At 44.7% G+C, this 26,588-nt stretch overlaps 1 protein-coding gene across 5 annotated transcripts in view; it reads left to right on the top strand.

Annotated features, from left to right (window-relative positions):
• Positions 1–26,588, top strand: part of LOC308412197 (nuclear factor 1 B-type-like) — a 64,533-nt gene that overhangs the window by 27,272 nt on the left and 10,673 nt on the right. For 3 of the 5 annotated variants that reach the window (XM_080906365.1, XM_080906366.1, XM_080906363.1), the window contains exons 3-10: positions 10,910–10,966; positions 12,890–12,958; positions 15,481–15,601; positions 16,178–16,296; positions 19,240–19,374; positions 19,482–19,666; positions 21,837–21,975; positions 22,619–22,701. In XM_080906365.1, coding sequence (XP_080762491.1) covers positions 10,910–10,966; positions 12,890–12,958; positions 15,481–15,601; positions 16,178–16,296; positions 19,240–19,374; positions 19,482–19,666; positions 21,837–21,975; positions 22,619–22,701 — 908 coding nt within the window. Of the gene's footprint in view, positions 1–10,909; positions 10,967–12,889; positions 12,959–15,480; positions 15,602–16,177; positions 16,297–19,239; positions 19,375–19,481; positions 21,976–22,618; positions 22,702–26,588 lie in introns of those variants that run through there. The other 2 variants (XM_080906364.1, XM_080906367.1) reach the window with 2 other exon arrangements.

Below are 26,588 nucleotides of genomic sequence, written 5' to 3'. Positions count from 1 at the left end.
CCTCGCTGTAGCATTGTTTATGACTTTCAAAAACAGAATCTGAGATTAATTTAGCGCCTCTCCTCTTCCCACTGTAAGCTGGCGCTGCACAGCCAAACCACATGTTGTTATTGCTGCAGTGGCAGAGGGGGCTGCCTCAGCAGGCCTCAGTCACAGAGAACAGATTTGCTGTTTTGTTTTTTTTACTCGACTAAATGTGTAAGAGAGTTCTATCTTTCTTACTCATTTGAGTCTGTCTGGCTGTGAATATCTTGCTTAGCGTGCACTTAAGAGCGATTTATAACTTGTGGTGCAGCAAAGGGAGTAAACGGTTAAACCCGAAAGATCAGATTTGCATTTTGATCTCCTGTAAGACCCAGATGTTTAATCACGATTATGTGGCGCTTTGTTGTGGTAGCGGATAGGCTGTTGAAAGCACCGAGCCGCTGAATGTTTGTATTTAAACCCTGCATCGGGGACCTGCAACCACAAAAGATGTTTTGCACCTTGACTGCTGTTAGTCGGATATCTCCAGACAGTCGGAGGGTCCACGAGGAGGTGAGGAGCTCCACTAACTCTGGATCACTGCCAAAGCGTTGACCTTGTGGCGGGCAAGGAGCTGTCACTCCCTTTTGAGTTACGTGAGAATCTGTTTTATGACGCTGTTTAATTTAAACCACTGCTCTGCATCTGACCGTGGCTCACCGAGTAAGAATTTAAGCGGTGCAGCGTTTCCACAAGAATCGCTTTTCTTTGCAAGAGTAGTGGTTTTGTGAAATCACTCCTATAATTTCCCTCACTCCCCCTAATAGCTTCATTCAATGGTCTTGTGCCAGTGGAGACACCGAAACCCCATTCCCCCAACTCACCCTCTTGCCCCCGAGCCTTGATCCCCACGGCTGCTTTGATTCGGACCAGCTCTGATGGGGCTGAGGGGTGGGGGCTCTGAAAGCACCGTCCTCCAGCCTCATTAAAAGGAAAGGAGGGGTTTTACTGACCATGCAGCATGCAGCCGGTTTTTAAACCACCAACAAACTCCTCAGTTCCCCTGCTGCAACTGAGCATTCTTTGGAGTGTTGAGAGAATGAGAGACATCTTTCTGTCATTGTTGCACTATTTAGAGTGAGACATTCAAGAAAGGTGTAAGCATTATTAAGCCTCGGGTTCTCATAGAGAGCTTAGCCCATGTGGTGTTTAAGTGAAATCTAAGTATCTAAAAGTTGGATGAAGAGGACAAATGCAAACCATGATTCAGAGTTTGATTGGTGCCAAAGGCACCGAGCCCTCTACCCATGATCCATGTCTGAGTAATAGATCAGGAGACATGATGATGCAGCAGCACAGTAGCTGGGATTGTAAAGAAGAAAGCCCCATTTGCACCTGCCGCTTCATTCCCTACTGGAGTTGTAATGGCAAATATAAACTGGCTCAACATCTGTTGGCAATGTCAGTAGTCTGTTTTTATGCTTGTAATGACACATTAAACTCTGTGGTTGTCCCCCCCCACCTCCTTCTCCACCCTGTGTCCCGTTCCAAGGGAGCAGTGCCAGCAAAATCGTCTGAATGAGTGCACGCTTTGTTTTCCTTGTCTGTTTTGGGCCAAGATCTGGTCTTAGATGTGGTGGCATTCTATGATCGGATAATTCCTTCCACGTCCCCACTTTAAGGTGTGTGTGGGCATGTGTGTTTGTGTGTGTTTTACTGCCGCTTGCTTGGCAGACCTCAGGGAGTGCAAACAGTGGCAATGGGTGGCCAGCTGGAGGAGAGCCATTTTGCCCTGTTAGGGAGCACCCAGTCACCCTGACGCGGCCCTCGCCAGTGGGAAGTCCTCTTGGCTGAGGCCTGATGTCGTCGTAAGCGCTGACAATCACCGACACGTCACTGGCAGAGGCAGAAACGGGCACAGAGAGTTGCCCAGGCCTGAGTGAAAATTTGTTACCCAAAGGAAAAATTCTTTCACATGAATCACTTTTGAATTCAAAGTGCTCGTACAGATTGGCACATTGATTTTCATTTGAATTACCAGTCAAATAAAGCAGTATTTTGCATGTGTGTTTGCTTCAGGGATAAGGCCTTCAGGGTTTGGTGGTTGGTGCAAGATAAAGATGTAGGTAGCATTGCTTTTCCTAACTGTACTGCCTTATCAGTGCAGACCAGAGCAACATCAATTACATTAATAAAACAACATGTTGTGCATGGATCAGTCTAACTGAGCCAGCTACAAGTTAGAAATCTGGCAGCGTTTTCCCAAAGTTTTCTTTTATACGTTTTTGAAAATAAACCGTAAAAGTGTGATACTTCTTAACTGTGTGTGTGTGTGTGTGTGTGTGTGTGTGTGTGTGTGTGTGTGTGTGTGTGTGTGTGTCTGTCGAAGTTGAATGGAAGTAAAGCGGAGTTAAACCTCGTTAGTAGCACAACCAAGCTGTCCCTGAACTATGATCTGTTGGCCAACTTGTCTCTCTTGGGAGAGTGGGGAAATTCCCAGACCCCTAAACACCCCCGCCATCTCTCATTCCCTCTGTCCCTCCTCCCTCCGGACCAGTCGAGACGTGCAGGTTTGAACCCTCTATGTGTTTCTGGCCTCCAATGCCCATTGCCACTCAAGCAGCAGGGGTCCGGTGCATTTGTCTCATAATTATCCGACTGGATAGGGGGGTTCTAAAGATGAAAGAGACGAATCACAGAGCTCCTCTGTCAAAGGTCTGTCTGCCTGGCTGGGGGGTTTTGGATCTATCTCCCTTGTCCTCTCTCTCTTTCGTGGCATCCAACGCCCGCCCCACCGCCACCTCTACTCCATCACACACACACAGAGTCTTGCTTTTCCTCAAGAGCTGCCTCCACAGAGCATATTCACCAACAGTGAACGCTCGTGCACAGCCCCCCCTTCTACTAGCCACCCCGCTGATTCATTCACAACTACAAAACTGCAGAAATACCCCCCACCCTCACATCCAAGACTTCAGACTTTCTCCTCTCTTTTTTTTTTCCTCACCCCCTCACAAGCTCCACCCACCAACCATCAGCTAGCCGCCTACCTCACCCATTTGCCCCCCCCTTACTCCTCCTCCTCTCCCTCATCCGCCTCCCCTTTTTCTCCTCTGCACCCTCCCTGCAACCACTTTCTCCTTCTTCTCCTCTTAACTACTGGCTAGGAGTTAATGGACTGTTTTGGCTAGTCTCCAGACGGTGAGTGTCACCTCATTAGCCTATAGCGGCTCGCTCCCAGACTGCTCCTTGTGTGTGTATGTGTATAGGAGGAGGACTACAACGACGGAATGTCATTGGTCTGCCCCCCCCCCCCCCCCCCCCCCCAAACGTCCCACCACACACCCCTCTTACCCTCTTCCTCTCCCCTTCCCACCACTACAATGAATGAGAAAACACGCATGCATAATTAAATCTATAGTCTCGTCCTCACTCCACCCTCCTTCCCCTCCTTCCTCCACAGACGTGCATTTAAGGGAAAAAAAAAAAGCTCCTGCTTGGAAGTTTGCCACCGTGGAAAAATAGCAGTGTCTTCGAACCAGAGAGATGTGGCCAACCTTGCACCCTTGTATGGGCCCATTCTTCTTCTTTCTTTTTTTTTTACCCCCAGCTCGCCGAATGGCAGGGTGGCAACAGCGGGCGAATGTAAATGCCACCCGGTCCTGCCAGTCAATTACACCGCAACAAAGCTAATTGTTTGTTTGGTGCATAGCAAAAAAGATGCAGCGTTGGCCATTGATTGGCCCTTTGTCTCACGCACAGATGCAGCGCTCTCTTTTTCTCACAGTCTGGACCTGATGGTCGTTTAAGTTGTGGATGATGACGAGACCACACTTTTGGAAAATCAGTTAATCCACGTTTAAACAATTTTTGGTCCAAGATCTGATGATTGCTTTCATTATCAGTGAATCTGTTAATTATTTTCCGACTAGCAGATTATTTAGTTTACATAATCAGATATTAGTCCGAAACACTGATTAGAATCTGCGGGAGCTCAAACTTAAGCCTTCACATTGTTTGTTTTGACTTATCAACAGTCACCCGTTCAAAATGTTCAATTTACAAAGATTTGAGGGGTGAGTTGCATATCTTCACATTTTAGAAGCTGATACGAAAAAAAAGAAAAAATTGTTGCTTGAGAAATGATAAAAAAAAAAAAAGGTTGATTGATTTAAGTGGTTTCAGCACAAACGGCTTTCATAAATACATTTGCGCATACTTCTAAGACAGTGTCAGGGTTGTCGGAGGTGAAAAGTTTTGGCTGCAAACGATCTTTTTTAAAGCGTCAGGAACAGAGAAAAAGCAGATTTTCGTGAAAGGAAAAGAAAAGAAAAAGGAATGTCGTGTAAAAAGTGAAAGGAAAGTCCAATTTGTGAGGAAAGGGTGAACTGGAAGAGAGCGAAAGGAGCTGGAAACATTAAGTGGGGCACAGTGTGCTGACTGGAGACCAGCCTGCTCATTTTTCATTGGACAGATGAGCCACTGTGCCGCGTCGCTGTGTAGCGTAGTTCGTCTGCAGCCCGGTTTGCCGATTGCATCGTTCGCACAGCACACATCGGCTTCCCGCAGGATGTGGCATGCGTACCCCTATTTGTACACACGTGTATGTCATAGCGTGCGGATGACTGTAAATGCATGCGATTTGTGCGTCCGCACAGAGGTGGGTAAACTTTATTTCGCAGCTCAAAAGGTGGGGAAGTTGAATTTTAGATGGATTAACCCTCATCTGCATCCTTAGTTGTATAGCTGCGTATCCTTTTGAGCTTGCCAGGTTCTTCCTTCTCCTCTCCTGGGCCGGTGTGGCTAATGATCCGTCAGGCCATTCAGTCCCTTGTTCAAGGCCCACTCGCCACTGAATACACTCCCTCCCCGTCCACACTGTTTGGTGACCTCAATGAGGAGCCTGTTGTCCTCCCGGCTCAGTTAAAATGCTCTCCTCTTTTCACTGCCGTGAGAGTTTACCGAGGAGAAGGCACAGAGACTCGGCCAAGAGAAAGAGGGCCTGCTCTTCACCGGCATTAGTATGCAACGATTAGAAACAAACACACAAACTGATGATCCGCGCACGCATGGGCATACACACTGAGGCGGCAGCGGCCGTGAGCGTGCACTCCATTGAGAGACGGGCACAGAGAGATACAAATGAGCTGGGTCACACACAAAATCAGCCGTGCGCACACACACACTGTATGGCTTCTCATTGTTCTTGTCTGGGCTGGGATCCCACTTGATTCCATAAGTCTCAAAACCCTGACAGACCTACTGTGTGCGTGTGTGTGTGTGTGTCTCCTGGTCTATTGAACAAGTCTGGGGTGTCTGTCTTAGAGAAAAGAAGGCAACATGTCATTGTTCTCACAGACGTTTCAACTTTGCCCCTCTCACTTTCTCTGAGCTTTTTTTTTCACTCGTTTGACTGAGTATATCTGTGTGTGTGTGTCTGTGTGTGTGCGTGTCTGCGTGTAACTCATCCTACTGTACCTGCATTCCCCGTCAGTGGCAGTCATTTGATAGGGTAGCTATCCGGATTACCAGGTGCTCCTTTAAGCCAATAAGAAATACTTGGCTTGTTCCAATTATGAGATAATCATTACAGTGTCACACAGTGTATGGCCGCCACTGCTGCAACACAGTCAGTCAGAGGAATACAATGGTATCTATATCAGTCTGTGCAGAGGTATCACTGATAATAAAACCAACCATGTGGTATAGAAGAGGCCGTAAGAGCCATTTTCTTTAGACTTTACCACATCCTGCTACGTGCAAAGTGTTGAAGTTCAGTCCTACCAAATATATGTAAAGGAAGCTTTCCCCCCTCTTCGTCAAAGCTCACCCTCCTTATGAGACAACGCCGCCCCAAGATGGCGTTCAATTTGGCACAGCGTTTGTCTTCCCTTCACCCTCGGCATCAATATCACTCTCCTTTCGGCCAGGTCAGGTGCCAGCCCTATGCAGAATGCCATGCGTGAGTCCTAATGAGGAAGGGGGGGGGGGTGAGATGCCAGAATTTGGTGTGTGTGTGTGTGTGTAAAGGGAGGGGTCGTCGGTGGGAGGCATCGCCAGTTGGCAGGCTGGCACACAAAGGCTGGCACGATAAGATCCTCCCTCTTCTGCGGGCAGATTTTCTCGCCCATATCTTTTGTTTGGCTTGTTTGGGTTGCGGCTCATCCTGATAAAGGCCACTTTGTTTAGACAACAAAGCGTGAGGGAGGGAGAGAAGGGAAAGATAGAGAGACAAAGAGAGAGAATGAGAGAGAAGGGTTGGGTGGGTTGGAGTGGGGGGTGATGGGGGGCATTAGAAAAGGCGGCAACGGGAGTGTGGGGGGCACCGGCACAGATGGAAACATTAAAAGAAAAAGAGAGAAAAGTGTTAAAAGAAGGCGACGCGAGAAGGAAAAAAAAAAAGAGAGCGCGCACCTCGTACTGGATAAGACATTATCGTTGCAGATACACGCTGAACAGTAGATATGCACACAGAGGCGGGTATGAAAAGATACAATAGAGGAGGGATACTGTTGCAGGCACAGGGACAGCGATAGACAGATAGCGAGGAGAAGAAAAAGATTTGGAGAAGGGAGCAGGTTCTGCTGGAAGCCAGCCCGAGTAGTGTGAGGTCATCGACAAAAGCTGTGAATGATAGAAACCAGGAGCAGAGGAGGACACGGGACACACACACACATATTACATACCAGCACATGTACAGTCATTTATGCACGCCGTCACGACTTGTGTGACCCCTGTGCTGCACATACACGGACACACAAGCACTTGATACGCATTTGGACTGTGCATTTCCAAGGAAGGACAAAGTGGAGGCTCCCGCACCGGAAGAGGAAAGAAAAGCAGGAGGACACTGAGCAGAAAGTCTGCTCGGCCACATCAAATATTTACTCAGGAGCAGCTGTATTGTCGAAACATTATGCATCGGAGGCGCTCCGTAATTAGGTCGATATTTTCTGCCCCTCTCCCTCTTTCTGTTTCCCTACTTCTCTGGGAGTCCACCCCTCTGCACCTCTCCTCCGCACACTCCCCTCCCCTCGCCTCCCCAGGCTGCTGAAATGCGTCTTGGCTCGGGACCCATGCCTCTGGCAGCCAGAGTGCTATACATGTGCACAGAACCCCGCTCGGCATAAAATGGCTGCCAGACAGGCTTCTCCTCCTGAAATGTCGACAGCGGTATGCATCTGCAGGGCGTGCGTGTTGCGCGTGCGCACTGTTTTTTTGTGGAGGATATCTGTACGCGTCTGCAAGTGTTTGCGGACTAGAAACGTGCACCGCAGTAATCCAAAAAAAAAAGAAAGAAAGAGAGAAAGAAAGAAAGAAAGAAAGAAAGAAAGAAAGAAAGAAAAGGGGGGGAAAAAGCAACTTTCCCAAACTATGTGGCTAATTTAACCCACACTGTGTGCGTATGTGCATGTGTGTTCTGCAATTTAGTGGGAACAGAATGGGTATCATGCCAAAAATGAAGAGGGTGGGTTAGGGAGAGTGTATGTGTGTGTTTTAGTGATTCTGAAATCCAGGCGAGCAACACACTTGGGCGTGGAGAAACCTCACAAGCACTGCGAAACTTTCTTGCCGAGCCAGATTTCTGTTGCCATTACCCCTAATTGCCCTAATCGTTACAGTGGTATGATAAGTATCCCACCGGACGAGAAGGTGTAAGAACTCGTGGACACATCCAAAATACCCACAAGCCTTTTCTCCTGCTTTTTTCTTCCCCCTCTTTCTTTTTTTTTTTTTGCTGAGTAACAACAGATAATCTGATTCATACGTGGTACTGTGTTTTTTTCCGCTTCCTTCATGAACCGGTTTGTTTATTTAAACAAGTGGCAGGGACGGAGGGTGCCAAGAAATGTTGTTTTTGGAAAAGGGCCGCGTGTGTATATGTGCGCGCGCGCGTGTGTTTATGTGTGCGAGAGAGAGGCCGCGTGTGTGCGGTGTCTGGCCTCGCGATCGAGCCCTGCCAAACTCCCAGGGCAAAGCCGAGCCTCCTCGACCGCAACTGTTTATTTACAGGTTACACTACTGTTTATTTGAAGACTATCGGATTGGCTGGGCTTCTGCAAAGGACACCTTGTAGATACAGATACCAGGCCTCAGGCTCGTGCTTCACCACATGTTTACTTTGTGCAATCTTTTTTTTTTCCTTTTTTCAGAATAGCCTCTTTTATATGAAATTTCATTTGATATTTTGGAGTTCAGCACGGTTATCTTGTTTGCACAATTTCAAACGAGCGCTTTGTTCGGAAGCCTGTTGAATCACAAGCTAAGACTGTTCAATCCTACCTATTTAGTCATCTAAATAGATTTGATAGAAAGTTGATTTAGTGAGGTCGCACTAAACAAATAAAAAATGCATGCAGAAAACACCACGGGGCATGAAAAGCCCAGAACGAGAACGAGAGATAAAACGAGCACATCCGCAGACTCCCAAATGTGCAAGCGTCTTATTAAATATTTTAATCAAACTGAAAAAATAGAGGGAGCGTGAAGCTGCCCTTCTTGGGTCAAAGATAAAATGTAATGCAATAGGGGAGGTGTTTCCAGCTCTGGTGCAGACCTGGCAGATGTGCCATATGCTTGTATCCCACCTTGAGTCATCCAGGTGGTCTCTCCTGGTGCTACAGTGGGGCCTCATGCTGGAAGATGCTGCCTGGGATCTCTAATTGCCACGACCATCTGCTCTTTTTGTCATGGTTGCCTGTTCAGCCTTCGAAGAAGTAGAAAAAAAATAAAGGAAAAAGGAAAACAAACAAAAAACCGCACAACTCTGATCCGATCTAACCGAACTGTAGCAGCTCTCCCACCTCCCCGCTCCCTTTTCCCCTCCCCGCGCTGCCTTTTCAGCATTTACCTCCTCCCTACTCTCTTGTGCTCTTTTCTCGCCCCCTGCCTGTTTCTCTCCCTCTCAGCACTTCTCGGGGAGCCAGCGTAGAGTTGGCAGTCGTAACTAGACTGATGGATGACTCGGAAAGTGGCAATTGGGATGGAGTGGGGAGGGGTGGTTGGATCGGGGAGACAAGGCCACTGAGTGTCGTGCGATAACTTTATGGACATGTGCTAACTTCATGTAAAAGTTTGTGCGAGTGTGTGTTTGTAGGAGGAACTCTCTGTGTGTTGGTGGAAGGCAAAGAAAGCTATTTGGCTGATGTCTGAAATTGATTTGAACACGTTCAATGTGCAAGTTGCGATGTCATGCAGATTTTAGTATTGACCAAATCTACTCTAATAATTTAAATAGCTGACTACTCATTTAAATAATTTAGTAAGGAGCGGTATCATTTGTTTTCCGGCTTCCCAGCTTGTCAAGTTTAGTTTTTTTTCTGTTTTATTTCAACTTTAAATGAAGTCTTTTTTTACTGCTGATCAGCCCAACAAACAAAAAGATCCATAGTTCGATCCTGAGAGGAGACAATATCCCTTTTTTGAAGAAAGAAAAAATAAAATAATGTGGAGCTGCCCGCTGTGGCGACCCTTTGTGAATAAGGGAGCAACCGAAATTAGCTTTTTAGGAGAAAGCTCAAACAGCTGAACAGTTCGATGATGAAAGCACAAGTCGCGCTCAAGTTTTCACATGTTTTGGAAGTGTAGCAGATCTGTACCGTTGGCCTTTAACTTGTATGTTACGCATACATTTTTTAAAAGTTAAACATTGAAAGGGGGATTTTTTTCCCCCTTTGCTTAATGTATGGTCCTGTTCCCTCCCTGCTTTGTCATTGTTGAGCTTCAGCCAAGAACATTCTGTTTTTGCAGTCCTGTTTAATAGTCAAATTTAGGAGTGGGGGAACGAGAGAGAGAGAAAGAGAGAGAGAGCGGGAGAACCACATAGGGAGAGAACAAGAAAAGAATAAATCTTTCAACGTATTTTTTTTTTCCCCTTCTCTTCCACCAGCCTCTCTTTTCCTTCTCTCCGTTGCCTCTGTAACGCAGCTCATGAGAGCTGCGGCAGGAAAAGGGGTGTTGTTCCAAGGCGAGGGTATCTGAGTTCACCGTCTCTGGCTTCTTGGGTCTCATGTTAAATGTGTAGATGGTAATCTCTCTGCTGCTTCTTAGTGCACCCCGTCTGTCCCGGGGCATGTATGGGCTTGGACTGGTTTGAACTATTATTGGGGTCCCATTAGGAGCCCCCTGCCAGGCATGGCTTGGTCTTAATATACTTTAGCGTGCGGTTATAATAAGGTTATAATATCCTGTTTATGCCGATGTTGACTGTTATGCTGCACGACTTATAAGGAAACAAAAAAAGGTGCCTTTGATCAATCACTGGGCGATGACGAACTCGTGAGGAATGATACGTTACCCTCCCAGTTAGGCTGGCAGGTAAAACACATCAGTCCGCGTGGCCTCATACCACAGCCCTGCGCACCATAACCGGTGGAAAGAATTCCACTCATGTTTCCTTGTGTTTCCCCACCCCTCCTGTCCTCTCTCTACGTTTTTTGTTCTGTGCTTGTATCTTGCGCAGCAGGACCAAACACATTTCGTATGCCCCTCACCCCTTCCTCCCAACACACCCCCAGCCTCTTTGAAAAATTACCCAGAGGTCTGCGGGTAAAAACATTTAGGTTTATAGGTTAGTCCGTGTCAGACGCAGAGCTTTTGCTTCAGTTTACTCTCCCATTAATGATAATCCTGTTCAAACAAAAATGACTTGTTCATTGTGTAGTGGGTGCACTTTCCTGGAGAAACAGATAAGGAAAAAAAGAGGGGAAAAAACCTTCACGCGCTCGCGCAGCAAATGACTTCTTGCTCCCACAAAGGTGTTACATGTTACAATAAGAAAAAACAAAAATAAAGTCGGTTTGCATAGTTGCGTAATTTTTCAAGTTGTACGATTTGACCTTTGCTGGAAATAATCAGCGCTGACAAGAAAATATTTCACTTTGAGCGAGACGTTGCTGCCTTCTTTTTGAGCTAATCCCCGGCCCTTCTTTCTGTGTGTTTGCAGACTCTCAGCAGTCAGGAAGTCCAAGTAACAATGAGCCAGGCAAGAACCCTCTTCCAGGTATGTACACTGCCAGTCATCCTCCCTCCTGTCATCAGTCCATTGTTTTCTGTGCAGCTTTCCAACTGTACAGCAGCTTATCTACACTGTAACCTACTGAGTTTAAACAGTGTGCTAACCTCTGTGACTGGAAGGGAAAATACCTAAGTATACAAGCTATGTTTAAGCAGACCCAAGGTATATACCAGATGGTCCTCTGTGTGAATACTCCAAAGAAATCGTCAGCACAAACCAGATTTAGCTAAACAGACAGTTGGTAAATGTTAAAAAAAAGTAAAATTCAAGTTAGTATCACTTTTGAAAATTCCCTGGCTAAAGCCTAAGTTGTAAACTTTATGTAGGCTAAGGAAAGAATAACATTTGAGTTCATCACCCCAGTCGGAGCTTCTGTGTTTTCAAAAAAATCCAAAAAGATCTGGAGTGAAAATGTTACAGCATATTGCGCCTTTGGCTGGTAGTTGAGTGTGTCAAGGTGAGCCAGCAGAGCTGAGCTGTAGAGAATATTCTTTGACAGTGCCGTTGTTCCCCTGGACTGACCTGCACTGTGTCGTCACAGTGCTGGAATGAAAATAGTTTGAGAAGTATAATTAGTTTTCTACCTCAAGAGCAGGTTCTGCTGATACCGGTGCCAAGAAAAACATGCTAGCGAGCCAATGACTCAGGCCTGGGAGGCCTTCGGCAGTGGCACAGTTCCTCGCAAAAGCCATTGGCTCACTTGAGGCATTAAGCTTAGTAGGTGCCAATCGAGATGCCCATCTATCTTTCTGGCACAGCCCGAGTGCCTTTGGCTTTAAATCAAAGCAGAGCCAGCTTCATTTGGGTGTCAGTAACCTGTCTGAGTATTTTACATGACTGACAGCATCTGATTAGCGCTGATGAGTTCTGGGCAGGGCATACACACTATAGTGTAAACCGGGGAAGAAAACACACACACACACACACACACCCACACATTAGGGGTACTTTATTTAGTCTGAAAATTGTTTTCTAAAAAACAGAAGAAGAAAAAAATCTGGCTGTGCTTAAATAACCGTGTTCTACCTCATTCAGAGCAGCTTCGTTTAAAAAAGAAAACTCGAGCAGTCTAAGGTTCTGCAAATGATTGTTTTTATGATTATGCTTTTCTGCAGCTATTTCATGCTGTTATATCGTAACAGTGTCAATATTTACAGTGGTGAAGTTCTACCATTGTATTGATCAAACGGGCAGGACCTGCTGTTCAGCACGGACTCGTCTTCAGTTCTCACAGCAGCGGCAGCCTGCGTGTCCTCCGCCTCTCTCTCACACACACACACACACACACACACACACACACACACACACACACACACACACACACACACACACACCTGTCCTGTCACTCTTTGCTGCGCTGCACAGGAATGGTTTTGTCCTCGGCATTTGTTTAAACATGTCAGGCCAGAAACAAAGCGAGTCACTCAGCACTTGTGCTTAAAATACTAGATGGAAAAAATAACAACAATAATACGAATAATAATAATTGACGCTTTCAGGAAATAGACCGTGACCCATGCACTTTCCTTTTCCATTTTTCGATTTTTTAAAAACTGCCCGTTCCTAAATCCATAATCCATAAATTATATCCATAATTTAATGTATAATACATTCTTTATAATCTTATGATATCTTCCAAATTTAAAATGTTTTTAAATGACAGTTTGTTTTGTTTGAACAGTTTCCTGACTGAAAGAAGATACTAATCAATTTGCATGCAAACACAACTTGAAAGGGGGGAAAAAAATCATAATAAAAAAGAAGAAATAAAATAGGTTCTTTAGCTCCATCCATGTCTAATGAAATAATTTAATAGCCGTAATAAATCTCGTGTTATTGTTCATTTTACAAGGAAATAATTACATGAGAAAGCCACAGCTTCATTAATCATTGCTTATTATGTTTCAGTGTATTTGGAAGACAGTTTCATCAAATCAGGAGTCTTCAGTGTTGCAGAACTAGTGCGAGTGTCCAGAAGTGAGTATAGAGCTCTTATATTGCTTTTAATGTGTGTGTCTTTCTCTTATCACTGATCAGACGTGTGGTTATGTTAAACACGGGTGGAGCCAAGCTGGAGCTTTAGAGATATGTTGACCGTGTAACAGGTTTAACAAAGTTAATATCAAGGTCAAAAAGCTGACACTCTGTCGGTCTATTCACAGGCAACTAGGGTCTAATTAGTGAATAGAACTGAAGGTACGACGATTGAAAAGACTCGTGTGGGTGTGCGCAGGCTCTGTGTGTTAATGTGTTTTCATATGAAGAGAAAAAACAGATTTAAGAAAGACAAAACAAAACAAATAAAAGTGCCTTAACCCTCAACAGCCACTTAAAATTCTGTTTTCCTCATAATCTCTGTATTTACTGAAACCCACCACACAGCTGTAGTGTGGATAATCCAGTTTGGCTGGTCTGCTTTTGCGAGAAAAAGAGCACTTGAGTGCACAGCTGTCTGTATGAGCCTGCAATCATCTGTATAGACATGTCCGCCCCGCGCAGAGCCGTTAACCGTCGTCCCTCCAGGACTCCAATGATAACTGAGGGCACGTCAAGGCACCTTTTACCTGTGTTGCCTCTGAGCTGTAACTGTAGCGAATGCGCCTGTGGTGCACAAAGACCCCAGTCACCCTCAACAACGAGCGTTTTAAAGAAACATACCTCCATGTGTTGTCTGTATCTTGCACCGCCTTCCAGCTAGTTTTAATCCGATGGTTAGTGTGGTGTAGAATAAGCAGGGATACTTACATAAATTAGGAAATATTTATTGTTGACTCATGGAGATCACTTATGAATTAAATATGTCACTTCCAGCTTCTCAAGGAAATTATTTGGGTTTTTGGAGTAGACAAAACAAACAATTTTAATATGTCAGCATGGACTTAGGAGGAGAGTAGGAGAAAATAATTGTATATAGTTCAAGTATGTCTTTATATTTGGAAAAAATCTCACTGCAATGCTAACAACAAATGCTGATTAAATCTGAATTTTTTGGTAGTTTATGTAGTGCATAGCACGTCTCTGATGGAAGCGTGAGCCACTTTGTCTCAGCTGTCTCGTTCATTGTGCTGTGAAAGACAGGACCTACTTGTTTCCATGCTCGCACACTGAATATCCTTTTGAAAGACTCTGTGTTTTTGTTTAGTGTTTAATGTGCCCCCTGACCAGATGGCCTCTGAGCTGCCATGTTTGCTCTCATGTGACCGAGCCTGGTTTCACTAAAGCCGACTGAAGTCACGCTGGAATTTTAAAAAGGTCGACGGACGCACAGGAATTGTCACTCACTCAGCCAGTCGCTCCCTGGGAAGATATCTAAGCAGCCACTCGTCCGTCATCGCGCTTCTCTCCCAACTCTCCAGGCCGTTGAGACATTCTTTGAAGTCCATGAAAGGGGGGCTGTGGAGTTCAAGGCTGATTTGCAGTCCTGCATTTCGCCGAGGACGCTCATTATTTGCAACAGGAGCCTCGACTGCAAGTGTAACAATATTTTGTCAACAGAAAACGTGGGCATGCACGGGCAACTGTTGAGCGAATTTACTCAAAGTAAATCCTCTCCTGCAGCCGATTCAGAATCATTGTCTATTTAATGTTTTTGTTTTGGGGTGGTTTTCACGCCTAAATGTCCAAGCCCAGATGATCAAATGAGATGACTGGCAGGGTGGCCAAGTGGCATCGTCAACAAATATTGTGCTGAGCCAAGAGCCATAAAGAGAAACCAGCACACAGAGAAATCGTCGGGAATGTTCAAAGCTATGAATGAGAAAATTAAAAAAAAAACAGACAAAATAAAAACAATGGTCTCATCTTAAGCGTCCGCGGGCCGGGTGCATTCCTCCACAGACAGCTCGGTATGGGTAGCAGCAGGTAGGGGCCTTTGCCAGGGCTACAGCGGGCTGCCAGGGTGGAGGCTGGTGGAGGGATAGGCCAGTGGTGAACCTCAGACCACAACAGACGGCGCCACACACTCCATCCTCTCATCCACTCCAAACCAACCAACCGCTCGAGCTGCAGGCTGCCTTGCGGGCCACACACTGAAGAGAGATAAAGTGAGAGGCAGAGGAAAAAGAGAGCGGGAGAGAGCGAAGCTGGGTGGTGAACCTCTTTTGTTCTGTAAACACAGGCCTGGCCCCCACTGAAACAATATCCCTCACCTTGACCGCAGTGAGAAAAACAACACCTTTTCCACTGTAAATCATTATGTGAGGAAACTGCCAAGTTTTGCGCCCGATGATAAAGAAGTGAAGGAAATGCTGGCGATTGTGAACGTTTGCCACGAGTTTCTTTAGAAGCAAGCCGAAGGCATCGTTTTAACTTTCACAAGAGGCATTTAATGCAAAAAGAAAAACATTTCACTCTTTAATTTGTTGTAAAGCCAAATAGAAATCTAGCCAAATAAAAATAACTCGCCTGTTCTAAACACACAAGCCGATGAAGCCGTTGTGCATCTAATTGTGCGAAAGATGGTGATGACATTGATTTCCTTTTCTCTGTGTCCTTTGCAGTGCCCATTACCCACGGTGCAACAGTAAACTTCTCCATGGCGGACATGCCCAGCCAACCTTACTATCATGACCTGAACTCCAGCGTGGGGCTGCATCGCCCCCTGTCCTCCCCTCCTGGCAGGTCAGTGGAAGTTACGGCAACAGATAGTTTCAGGATAAGAGCTATTTGGAGATAAAAGTGCTGCTGCAGCGTCAGAGTGACTTTGCTTTCTTATCTGATCATTTTAAACACAAAAATATCTTATTAAATTTAAGGGAAGTGCACTGACTTCTTCCGAGATACTGTTTTGTATATATTTTTGCCAAAATGAACCACAAATGAAACAAAGATGATGACAAATGTGCCTACCGCATTATACTACATTTGTTTAGTCAGTATAAAGCTGCATCCCTCTGCTTTCCATCTTTATGCTAAGCTAAGCTAAACATCTCCAGCCCTTAGCTTTAGAGTTAGCACACTAACAGGAGAGTGACATCAGTCTTCCCATCTAACTATTGGCAACAGAGCAAACAAGGGTGTTTCCCAAAATATTGGACTCTTCCTTTTAACTAAGCTTGTACATAATGCCAGTTAATCTTTGTCAAACATCTTCTCCAACTGCCCCTAAATCAGTATTGACACCATCTTGCGTTCTCGAAAGTTGCGGTCCCCCAAACTACTGTCTGCATCAAACCGTAAACTTCTCCATGTGTGCAGCAAAAGGCCCAAAACCGTCAACATGGAGGAGAACATGGACACCAGCCCGACGGGACCCGACTTCTACTCGTCACCCAGCCCGCCAAACAGTCAGGCAAACTGGCGCGACAGAGACGGAGGTGAGTCTTTCCCAGTATCGTTCTCCTTCTAATTTACATGGTTGCACAAACATACAGAGTGCTCGGCTCACGGTTGCACAAGAGCATGTGGAGATAATTTGCAGAGGGATGAGAAGATCTTGTGTCCTTGTATGCAAATAGATCTGATCAAAGTGAACACCTAGCATTGTTTTGCAACAGCAGCTGAACTCTCTTAAACTCTCAGCCTTGTCATAACCTACTGTGCATCAATGCTGCTCACCGCTCTGAAAATACATACCATGGCAGATATAGCCTTGGGCATCAACAGTCATTATAAATACATACATTTGTTTGGAGTTGCTGGTTGAATACAAATCTTTGTTCTCTCGCACCTGTCGCTTGTATAAAGGAAGTAGCGTAGAGTGTTGGCTCAACTGCTTTGAAGTGAATTATTATCTGTATGCAACAGCTCCCTGGAATTTCCTTCTAAGTTTGTGTTTACGCGGCGCTTTCTTTTTCATAAACCTCATCCGATTTAGATCTGCAGTGAGTTATGGACAAAAAGCCAATCGGTGGACTTTTGATGATCGAGTTCAATGCACAGAAGGGAAAGAACTCGTAATAAGCGAATGCATGGGGCTCACATTATAAGGAAGTAGATAAAGATGTGTGTTTCCGTCCGAGAGAGAGTGAGATCTTCACAGGGCCGCTTGCACGTCTTATTTCGCCGTCTCCCGGTGCAGAGCAGAGCCCGTCGCCCTTTTAATTAAGGCCTCGCTTTCCCACGTTTCCAGATCATTCTCACTCTCTGCTGACTTCCTTCAACACTCCGATGCCCACACTTCATCTGGATTTAACCAAGTGAGGCAGTAGTAAACATTTTGTTTGAACGTGATGAACGGTATCATTGAAAGTAAAGCACATCTCTTCCCCCCTGTTGCGGCTTCTAGCTTCGGTCTGAACTTTGAACACTTCTCTTTTGGTTTGCTCAACTATTTTAATATAATAAGTAGGAAGGCTGAGTGGGGAAAAACACCACATGATACACAGGAGGCGCAGCACTGGTGGGATTCAGCCACAGCCCAATGTGGCTGCATGAAATTTCAGCGTGTCCCTGTGCACAAGGCCTGAGAGTATGGCTCTGTGTAAACTTAGACACTTGGGGTGAGGAGAAAGGGAAAGCAGTGGGTAGGAAACTCTCCAAAGACAGCCATTACTCTGTCAAGAGAGAATAAATGAGAAGTGGGGTGATATTAAACCCATATGAGTCATACTAAGTGCCAAGCAATTATTTTGTCCACATGGTTGCCGTTTGACAAAACCTCACCATGTAGTGGAAGAAATAGTTTCTTTCTTGTGTTGTGCTCTGGTTAAAGTACTGTACATTTTCACATTTGTCTCCTTTTTTTGCATTACGGTGTCATATTTACCCCCTTTAATACAAAATATATTGTTTCCAAAGGACGGCCAATCCGCTCTAACTGCAAGGACACTTTGGACCTTTTTATTTAAACTATTTAAAGTGTTTAACGACTGTTAATTAATTGTTCAGTTTAATTTCTTGGGACAGTCTCTGAAGCAGTTAATTAGCAGAAGAGAGGAGACGCTGAATACTTCTTCTAGAGAAAATATTTCCCTTTTTTTTTCTTTTTTTTACTGGAAACATTAGGTAGCGATATAAATCTTCTCCAAGGTATTTCTTCCTCTGACACAAAATGAAAGCACTTAAGCCTGTATCCTCTTGCAACCTCAGACTGGGAAATCCCCCTGAATTCCAGCCACCTTTGTCGCTCTCTCCTCTGGTGATGAGCGATTTTTCCCGTCACTTGGGTGGATCCTTCCCTGTTGTTAGGAAAAGGGAGGGAAGGACGGTTAACGCTACAGAAACGTCTGAACAAATGGGGTTTACACAGCTTCTTTCTTTCTTTTTTTTTTTGGAGGATGGGGGGGAAGAGATGAATGATGTGAAAGTTATACACCGCAAGAATCTGTGACAGACCAGAAAAGCACTTGATGAATGTTCATAGAAGAAGCACAAGCAGACATAAGCCACTGCCTTTCGGATCTATTTGTTATCACGTTCCCTTCAGACACTGCGTCTTACCATGGAAAATTGAAAACTGCGCAGCCGTGACAGCAGAACATTGCTCACGAAAGTGTAGAGCAGCAATAATGAGCGACTCGTAAGTTGAGTTTGTGCACCTACTTTGACTTCATAGAACTACACGAATTGCCTAAACAAATTCCGTGTCTTGTGCTGAGCCTCCAGGATTATTCATGGGGAATTACGGTGGCTTGTCAAACAGTGTGTGAGGCCAAACAAAGCAGATGTAACACTGTAATATTCTATTTAAGATTACGTGAGGGTCTTGAGATTCCTTAAATCCTATTTGAGCGACCAGCTGCTTTCCGACTGCGTGTCACTTCACTGGATTTAATTGTCTTCTCAGACATGACAGAAGACACATTTTTTATTTCTAGCGGATGTCCGGTGGTTTATAATGATTCCAGAGATTATATGTGATTTTGACCCTTGGGGATGTCTGCAATTTGCAGAGTCCATTTTTCATCTGTGAGTTACATTTGCTGGCGAAAGGGAAGGGGGGGGGGAAAAGAAACGGTCCCCTGATCGCACTAATCTCAAGCAGATCAAATTCTGCTTAATTTCAACTGTAATTCATTTTTGGCACTCAGCTCCTTTCATTCATGAGAAATGGAAGAATTAGTACAAGCTACGGGGAAATCTTTGATTAATTTTCAACAAAAAAAATTTAAAAATCTGCAAAAGAAAATATTTAAAAGTTCATTTTTTTCCATTAGGGAAGTCATTTCATGTCAGGGAAGTTGGGAGAAACTTTTTTTTACTTGAGTCCCATGACTGTAACCTGAAAGAAGCTCAACTTTTGAGCAATAATCAAAAAGGCTCGCTAACGTTTTCTGAGTGCAGATTCATTCACGTGTTCGTGTGCCCTTCCCTACCAGCAGACATGTCCTCTCCTACGATGAAGAAGCCAGAGAAGCCGCTGTTCAGCCCGACCTCTCCGCAGGACTCCTCACCACGACTCAGCACTTTCCCTCAGCCTCATCACCCAGGCCTAACAAGTGTAGGACACAGTGGTGAGTTCCAAATGCTGACTCTCTTCTTTAACGTTTGACTTCATTCCCTGCCTAAACACAGTCAAAGGCTCATACTCTCTCCGCTCCTTTGTCTGCGTGTCTTGCAGTTATATCGGCGAGGAGCCCCCCTCCACACTCGCCGCTGCAGTTCTCGGCCTCGGCTATCTTGCCCCCGACGGCGTCGTCCTACTTCTCGCACCCCACCATCCGCTACCCGCCTCATCTCAACCCTGCTGATTCCCTCAAGAGCTACGTGCCGTCATATGACCCGTCCAGCCCGCAGAGCAGCCAGGTCAAACTTTTTTTGTCTTTTCGTTTTTCCCCCGTGTTTTCAAAAGGCTGTAAGCCAGATCTTCAGCCAGAAGTCGTAGGGTTGTTTGGCACAACTTTCACGGCCTCTAGTCGTTCTTTGTTATATTATTGGGCTCCGTTTCCATCCGACAGATTAAAGATGAGAACGAATGTATGAATTACAGCATTTGTTTGTCTGTATTTCAGCATTACTGCCTCATTAGTGCTTTTTGCATCAGGGAAGATTATTTTTTCCTGCTCTAAATATCTTTATATTACAAACCTCAAACTGCACTTTTTATACACTTAGGATGACTAAATTTGATGGACTCCTGCCTCCCTCCCACTTTTTGAGGGGATAGAATATTGGAAAAAAGGCAAAACTACACTTTAAATTAATGAATTTAGTGTAAATCACATGATATCAGAGGAGAAAGTACTGATTTTTTTTTGTTGCCACTTCATGTGACAGAAAAAGCATATATATATTCTGCTTGATATAGAGCTCACGCCAAAGGTTATAGCACATTCCCAGCCTTATATTTGTTTTTTGTTTTTTGTTTTTAAATCAACCGCGTGACTCTATTAAAAAAATAAAAAATACTGGACAAACTATTGCAATTGCAGTCACACATGACAAACAATACTGCACGGAGACGTGGCAGTAAATCAAATAGCTCTGGGCTTTTCTACATTCAGGGTACACACTGCGGCCAGTGTGTTGGAGAGAGCTAGCAGGCGTCTCTATAGATGAGAGAGCCGTGTGATATTTATGTGAGTTTTATATCCCCGCTGTTCTAACTGTAAACAAAGGCCTCGTAGACGGCTCCATCTCCAGAGCAGGGAGCGGGCTGGAAGTGTGGGGAGGTGGGGAGGAGAGAGGGTTACTCCAGAGAAAAACCGCGGGGAATGATAAAGGTTGTAAATATTTGCCGTTGCCGGGGCCCGGCTCTTGTGCAGAATTAACTGGCCCTCTGCTGGGGTGCTGGAAAGTTGGGGGGGGTGACTTGGCTAGCGAGGTGGGCTCCGGTAGGGAAGAGAGAGCGCAAGAAGACTGAGGTGAGGGGGGTAGCGAAGGTTGGGGGGGCACAGCAAATAACACAGCGCTTATAATCCCATGGACGAGTGCCAGAATGTTTTTATGCTTGCTTTAACGCAGATTATATTACACTCTAATTAAACATTCTATTCACATGGAAGGGAACCCTGCGGACACAATTCTTTTCCAAAAAGGCCTGTTTGAGTTTTGAACTTGGGGCGGCCCCGAAATGAACGCCCCAGACAGTCTCCAGCCGTCTGAAAGAGTAGCTCCCACTAGCTTCCTTTATTTCCTTCTCCATATATATAGTCCCACTGCTTTTCTTTCTATACTGGCACATTCACGCCATTGTAACAGGTCACTCCACAGCTCTCTCTCCGTCTTTTCATGCCCGGGTCCCCCTAAATTCCATTTATGAGCGCCATTAAAATCATTGTTTAGAATCATGTAGGAATTACATTGTCATTGACTGAAGATCTATTGTTGCTCATGCCCCCCAGAGTTTTGGTAATAACTGTGACAGGACAGCGGCTGAAAGTACTAAAATCCTTTCTTCAGGCGGAGCATTAAGTGTGAGAGTCAGTGGTCCAGCAATCTTTTGTTGTTAAGTGTAAGTTTCTCAGGGCAAACAGAGGCGGTTATGTCCCGTCCCCCCCTCCCCCGAAAAGGAGGGAAATGACGCCGTGATAGGATGTTCAGCCTCTTTAGTGTTCAGTTTGTTGCATGCTTGTCTTGGTTTATTGAGATCTACCCCTCTGCAGATTAACAAGGGAGCAAGCGCTTGTAAACTCAAGTCACTGGACACAGTCTGTCGTTTTATAAGGTGACACGTTTTTGGTGGCGGGCAAAGCAAATGCGGTTCTTACATGTGGATGTTTAGGGGGGAAAACAGATTTTCTTTGCTTTTTGTGTTAATTCAGATGCATTATTTGAGTATGATCCTGGTTTCTATTACTCCTACTGAATTATGTTTCAAATAAAAGAGAAGTGAAAGATTTTAGGTGGTGTTTTTACAAGAACATGCAGCTCGTGTTTGCTGTGACACTTATTTCAGGTCTTAAAAAAAAATAAAGTGCATAATTGTGTTGTTGTTGTGTTTTTTTTTTTTATATCATCTGTACCCCACCTGCAGCCTAACAGCAGTGGTCAGGTTGTTGGAAAGGTCCCAGGCCACTTCACCCCAGTTTTGGCTCCCTCCCCACACCACGGCGCTGTGCGACCTGTCTCGCTTTCCATGCCAGACACCAAGCCCATCACCACATCAACAGAAGGTGAGCTCCAGTACCTGCTGCCCACTACTGACACACAGTACCTACAGTACAGCAAATACAGCACTTCCTCACAGTGTAGTAGCTCACGCTAGAAACACACTGGATTGTGCTTTTTAATGTAGTGTATAGTCTGTGCTCTAAATTTGCATCTTTTCAATTTGCATCGCACTTAAGGTGGAAAGTCATTTCTAAGGGCAGCACTGATCTAATTATTTCTCTTAGAATAAAATAACCCTTGAAGAGTAAGTGAACATGAGAGTGACACAAAGCTAGTTAGCAGTTTGTCTGTTTCAATCACTCAGTATCAGTATTCTGGTAACCATGCCAACTGTATGGCCGGGAGTATGCTTGTCAGTGCAGCCAGGTGAGACCATAAACCACTAGTGGGGGACAAACAGATTTTAGGCTGTGTCTGACATTAGAAGCAAACGATAAAAAGAATCAGAGTGGTCCCAGCATTGAATCTTGCGGAACCCCTGCAGGCAGTTTTCACTATATGTTTATAGTTTAGAGTATCAGTGGAATTTAACAATGTTACTATGGTTACAGCAGTCAATTCCATGTAAATTCCCGACATCCAAATTTGAATCCAGACACTTATTCCTGTTTTTGTTTTGTTTTTTTGTGATGCTATGCTACCCAGGCTACTCATCGCCTGGCACGCCAACAGCTAATCGTTTTGTGAGCCTAAACCCTAGAGATCCCACCTTCCTGCACCAGCAACAGGTGAGGTTTCACCCCCTTCAGCACTCAGCTCACCTGTTCATCTTATCCTTTCACCCCTTCCCACGTCTCCACCCATTTTATCAAATCCCTGCTCTCTACAAAATCCAGAAACACACTGTTACTGACTTCTAGGGAGCAGTAAACGATCCCTTTAGATTAGAGCACTTCAGAAGTTCAGATTAAACAACAGATAAGTTGAGGTCAACCATAGCCGTGGATGCTGGCATAAAAAATTAGCAATGCTTTCTTTTATTTGTTTGTTTGTTTGTTTGTTTGTTCAAACCACAATTGAACCTTTGATATGCAAGCATAATATTTTCACTTTGGAATTGAGAAGCTTAAATTAACAGCTTAAATTATGCCCATTTTAAACTATCATTTTGAGTGAGTGTGCTTGAATTTAAATTCCACACTTGAGGAAAAAGAGACCTTAAGAAAGGTGAAGGGTCATTGCCATTAGAAGCTGGATGGTACACATGGATGCTTTTGAGAGTGAAATGTGTTTTTGTTTCCTCTACACGTACTTTAGAAGCTCTCACACGCATACCACACGTAGTCAGCACACTCATTTACCTCATTTACCGTACATGTGCTAAATATGTAGCGTTGGTGTCGGGTGGTTGCCTCAGGACTGGCTACAGGATGTCCTGGGATAGATGTGTGTGTCTCTCTGTGTGTGGGGGTGTGCGTATGTGCGAGGTTAGAACTGTTGCGGTGTTGTCGGACGAGAGAGGGAGAGTGCTCTCCCCTACCCAGTCTTATTGAAAGCGCTGTTCTGAGCCAAGGCTTTTCCAACCACAACTAATTGAATGCATCTGCACACAGCTACATAATGATCGCTGGGTTTCTCCTCAGCTCACTTTTTTTTATGTTTAGTTTGAAAAAAAAAAAGACAAAGCTGGCCTCTATTTCCTCACTTCTCTTTCTGTCTTTCCTTTTCTCTCTGCCTTTTTCACTTGAATTTCCTAAAATCAGGGCAAAAAAACCCCAAAAAAAACACAGGGGGGAATATTTGTCAGCAGTCGTGGGATGCTTTTATCCCACTCGGGAGGAGAGGGAGGAGGAGAGGGAGGATTCACTTGGCTGATGTCGCACAGTTTGTCTTCCACATTTCTAGTAGCCCTGCTACTTCTTTCAGTGGGGCACAAAGTGACTACACAAGACAGCGGCAGTCTGAGAGTAGCTGCATGAACTGCTGAATTTTGTCCAAACCGTGGCTCCCCGAGGCTACAAAGCCTTTCTGTTTCAGATTTTGAAATCAGCCAGATATATAAAGATCCCCTCAGTAAGGACTGTTGGCACTTAAAATAAAGAAATATAGTCAAAGATTTAATTACTAGTTTTATTAGTTAATGACAGTTATGTTTTGTTGGCATAATTCTGTGATTTTATTGCACTGACAAGTCAAAAGATGAATTATTTTGGGCCTTACATATTCCCTTAGATTTGGTTTGGGAAGCATTTTATCAAAAAGACAGTAGCTTAGAAATGTAGAAGAATGAGAGCCTTGTAAGCATAACAATGATACCTTTCTGAAAGGTTACATGCTATATCGCCAAGAATAAATGTTTGTGTCGGCTTAAGGAAGTCTAAACAGTCCTCGCATTGATTCATCATGCTTCTGCTTGTCGCAGTTGTTTTTGTTTTCTGTGGTATGATTTAGCGGCCTAGGATCTGGCCCCGTGGAGCGGAGAGAGACACCGAGCCAAGTCCCTCAGGACTAAACACTTTCACCGAATGCTCAGTCATTGTCCTCATCTGGCAATGATGCGTATTGTGTGGGGGGTCCATAAGACTTTACTGACGATGTCAGTTGTTTGGTTGAAGCCGTTTCTGGCTAGGCTCGGTAGGAACGAGGACGAGAAGGAACGGGAAAGAGACAGTCAAGGTTTTTAAATGCGGTCAGCCTTGTGTCTGGACCGTGGAGGTTCAGTCTCTGTCTGTATGTGTGATTGATAGAGGCCGTGACTTCCATTGAATCTGTTTCGCATTTCCTTGCCGCTGCCAGAGATATTAAATAAAATAAACCAAAAGCAGAGGGCTCTGATGGAACGACATTTTTTGGAATACCCAAGTTTCCTGATCATCACCGAATTACGAATTATTGTTAAATTTATATCTCATTGCTATAAAAAAGCATGTCTCCTGTGATAACTTGCTAATAAATTTAAAAAAAAAATCTACTTCTCACCTCATGCCTATTTTAAAATGTCGCACCACCGAAATAGAGATCCTCGGACACAGACACACTAATACTAGGCTTCAAAATGAAAACACAAAACAAACCACCACCACCACACGCTCTCACACCTGCTCTACGATTCCCAGGCAATGAATGTGTGAAAACCCTCCATTCATCTCTCGCCTTGGTTAACCCCTCGAGGGAATGCCACCATCTAGCATTCCGCAGGGAAAGATCCGTGATCAGATGTCATTTGGTATTATCTAAGGAAGGATTCTAATCCACAATCTGCCCGCATCTGTTTGCTAACGTTCCCCGGCTCCTTCCCCTTTTTTCCCCGCTGCCCGTGCGACTCTGATGTGTCGGTGCCAGCGGACAGATGGCGAGCCCCTCGAGGAGCGGTGGCACCGAGCGTCTGGCCCAACCCGCGCATTCTCTCCAAGCTTTTGTCAGGCTGGAGAGTGCGGGAACAGCGTGGGGGTTTGGTCTCCCAGCATTTGATAAATACTAAGAAAACACACTGAATGAAACAAGTTTGCGTTGTTTCCTATTCAGTTTTATTAATCAGCCGCTCAAAGCAATTCATCAAGTGAAACCGATACATTAAATTGAAACCAAATGACTGTTATTGCGTCACCGTTGCTTAAAATGAATTCCCTTTGCTGGTTGTTTCTTGCCATTACTTCACATTTGTTCCAGGAAAGATGAAGGAACACAACGCAAACATCCCTCAATTTAAGTATGGCTTAAGTAGGAAACCATCAGCCCCCACACCACCCCTCCCTCCCGATGTGTTCATCCAGGTGCTCGGAGAAAAAAGAACACATTTCTTGACCGTTGCAAATGGCTCTGAATATTCAGCGTATGCGTATATCTGATTAAATCCCTCTTAAGAGCCTCTGCAAAACGTCTGCCACTGCACGAGGAGTGCTAACAGTGCAGTTTTATCCTGATGCATTACTAAATGAATGTGTTGACCACAGGGCAAGGTTAGGTTGGTATTGGCAGAGATAGCTCTCAGCTGGATTGCCAACACGTGCGCTCGCATAATGCATGCAAAGGAGACACAGTTTGTGCGTGGCTTTTTTTGTTGCAGTAATTTGTAATCTGTATGTCAGGTTGGCATGTCTTAAAACAGGGGAGAAGGGGTTAGTGTGCGCGTTGGCGCGTGCGTGTATTTGTGTGTGTGTGTGTGTGGGCGAGTGCTGTAACTTCATTGTAATTGCGACCCTTAATCAATAAAAACAGTTAGCTAATGAAAAAAGTCTGCATGCTTGAGGGCATGCGTCCTGAATCTGAAAGTGCACTTAGAGTGAAGCAATCATTATGGACAGGGTGCATGCATCCAGTGGATTGCATGGCTTCATTGGTTTACCAGGTAAAATGAAATAAATAAATAAACAAGATAAAACAGTAGAGACTGCTCACAGATGAACTTCCTGTATGATGCCACTCACATTTTCTAACTAACTAACTTCGTTTTGTTTTTTGTTTTGCTTCCAGGTTAGCTGTTTCCACTAACTGTAATGCATGCTTTTTATTTTCTGTCTGTTTCACCTGTAGCTGTTATTTTATCTCAATAAGTATTAAAAACACTGACTCAGTTTTCATTCTTAGGATTCATTTTGGAGCCTTTTTTTAAAAAAAATCTATTTTTTATTTCCCGTGCTCCTGTCCTAGGCTCTTTTGCATGCATGTGTGTATA

Source organism: Rhamphochromis sp. 'chilingali', assembly GCF_963969265.1.
Source record: "Rhamphochromis sp. 'chilingali' genome assembly, chromosome: 1".
In the NCBI taxonomy this organism is placed as follows: domain Eukaryota; kingdom Metazoa; phylum Chordata; class Actinopteri; order Cichliformes; family Cichlidae; genus Rhamphochromis; species Rhamphochromis sp. 'chilingali'.
The sequence above is the reverse complement of the archived record's forward strand: the minus strand, read 5'-3'. Positions and strand labels throughout refer to the sequence as shown.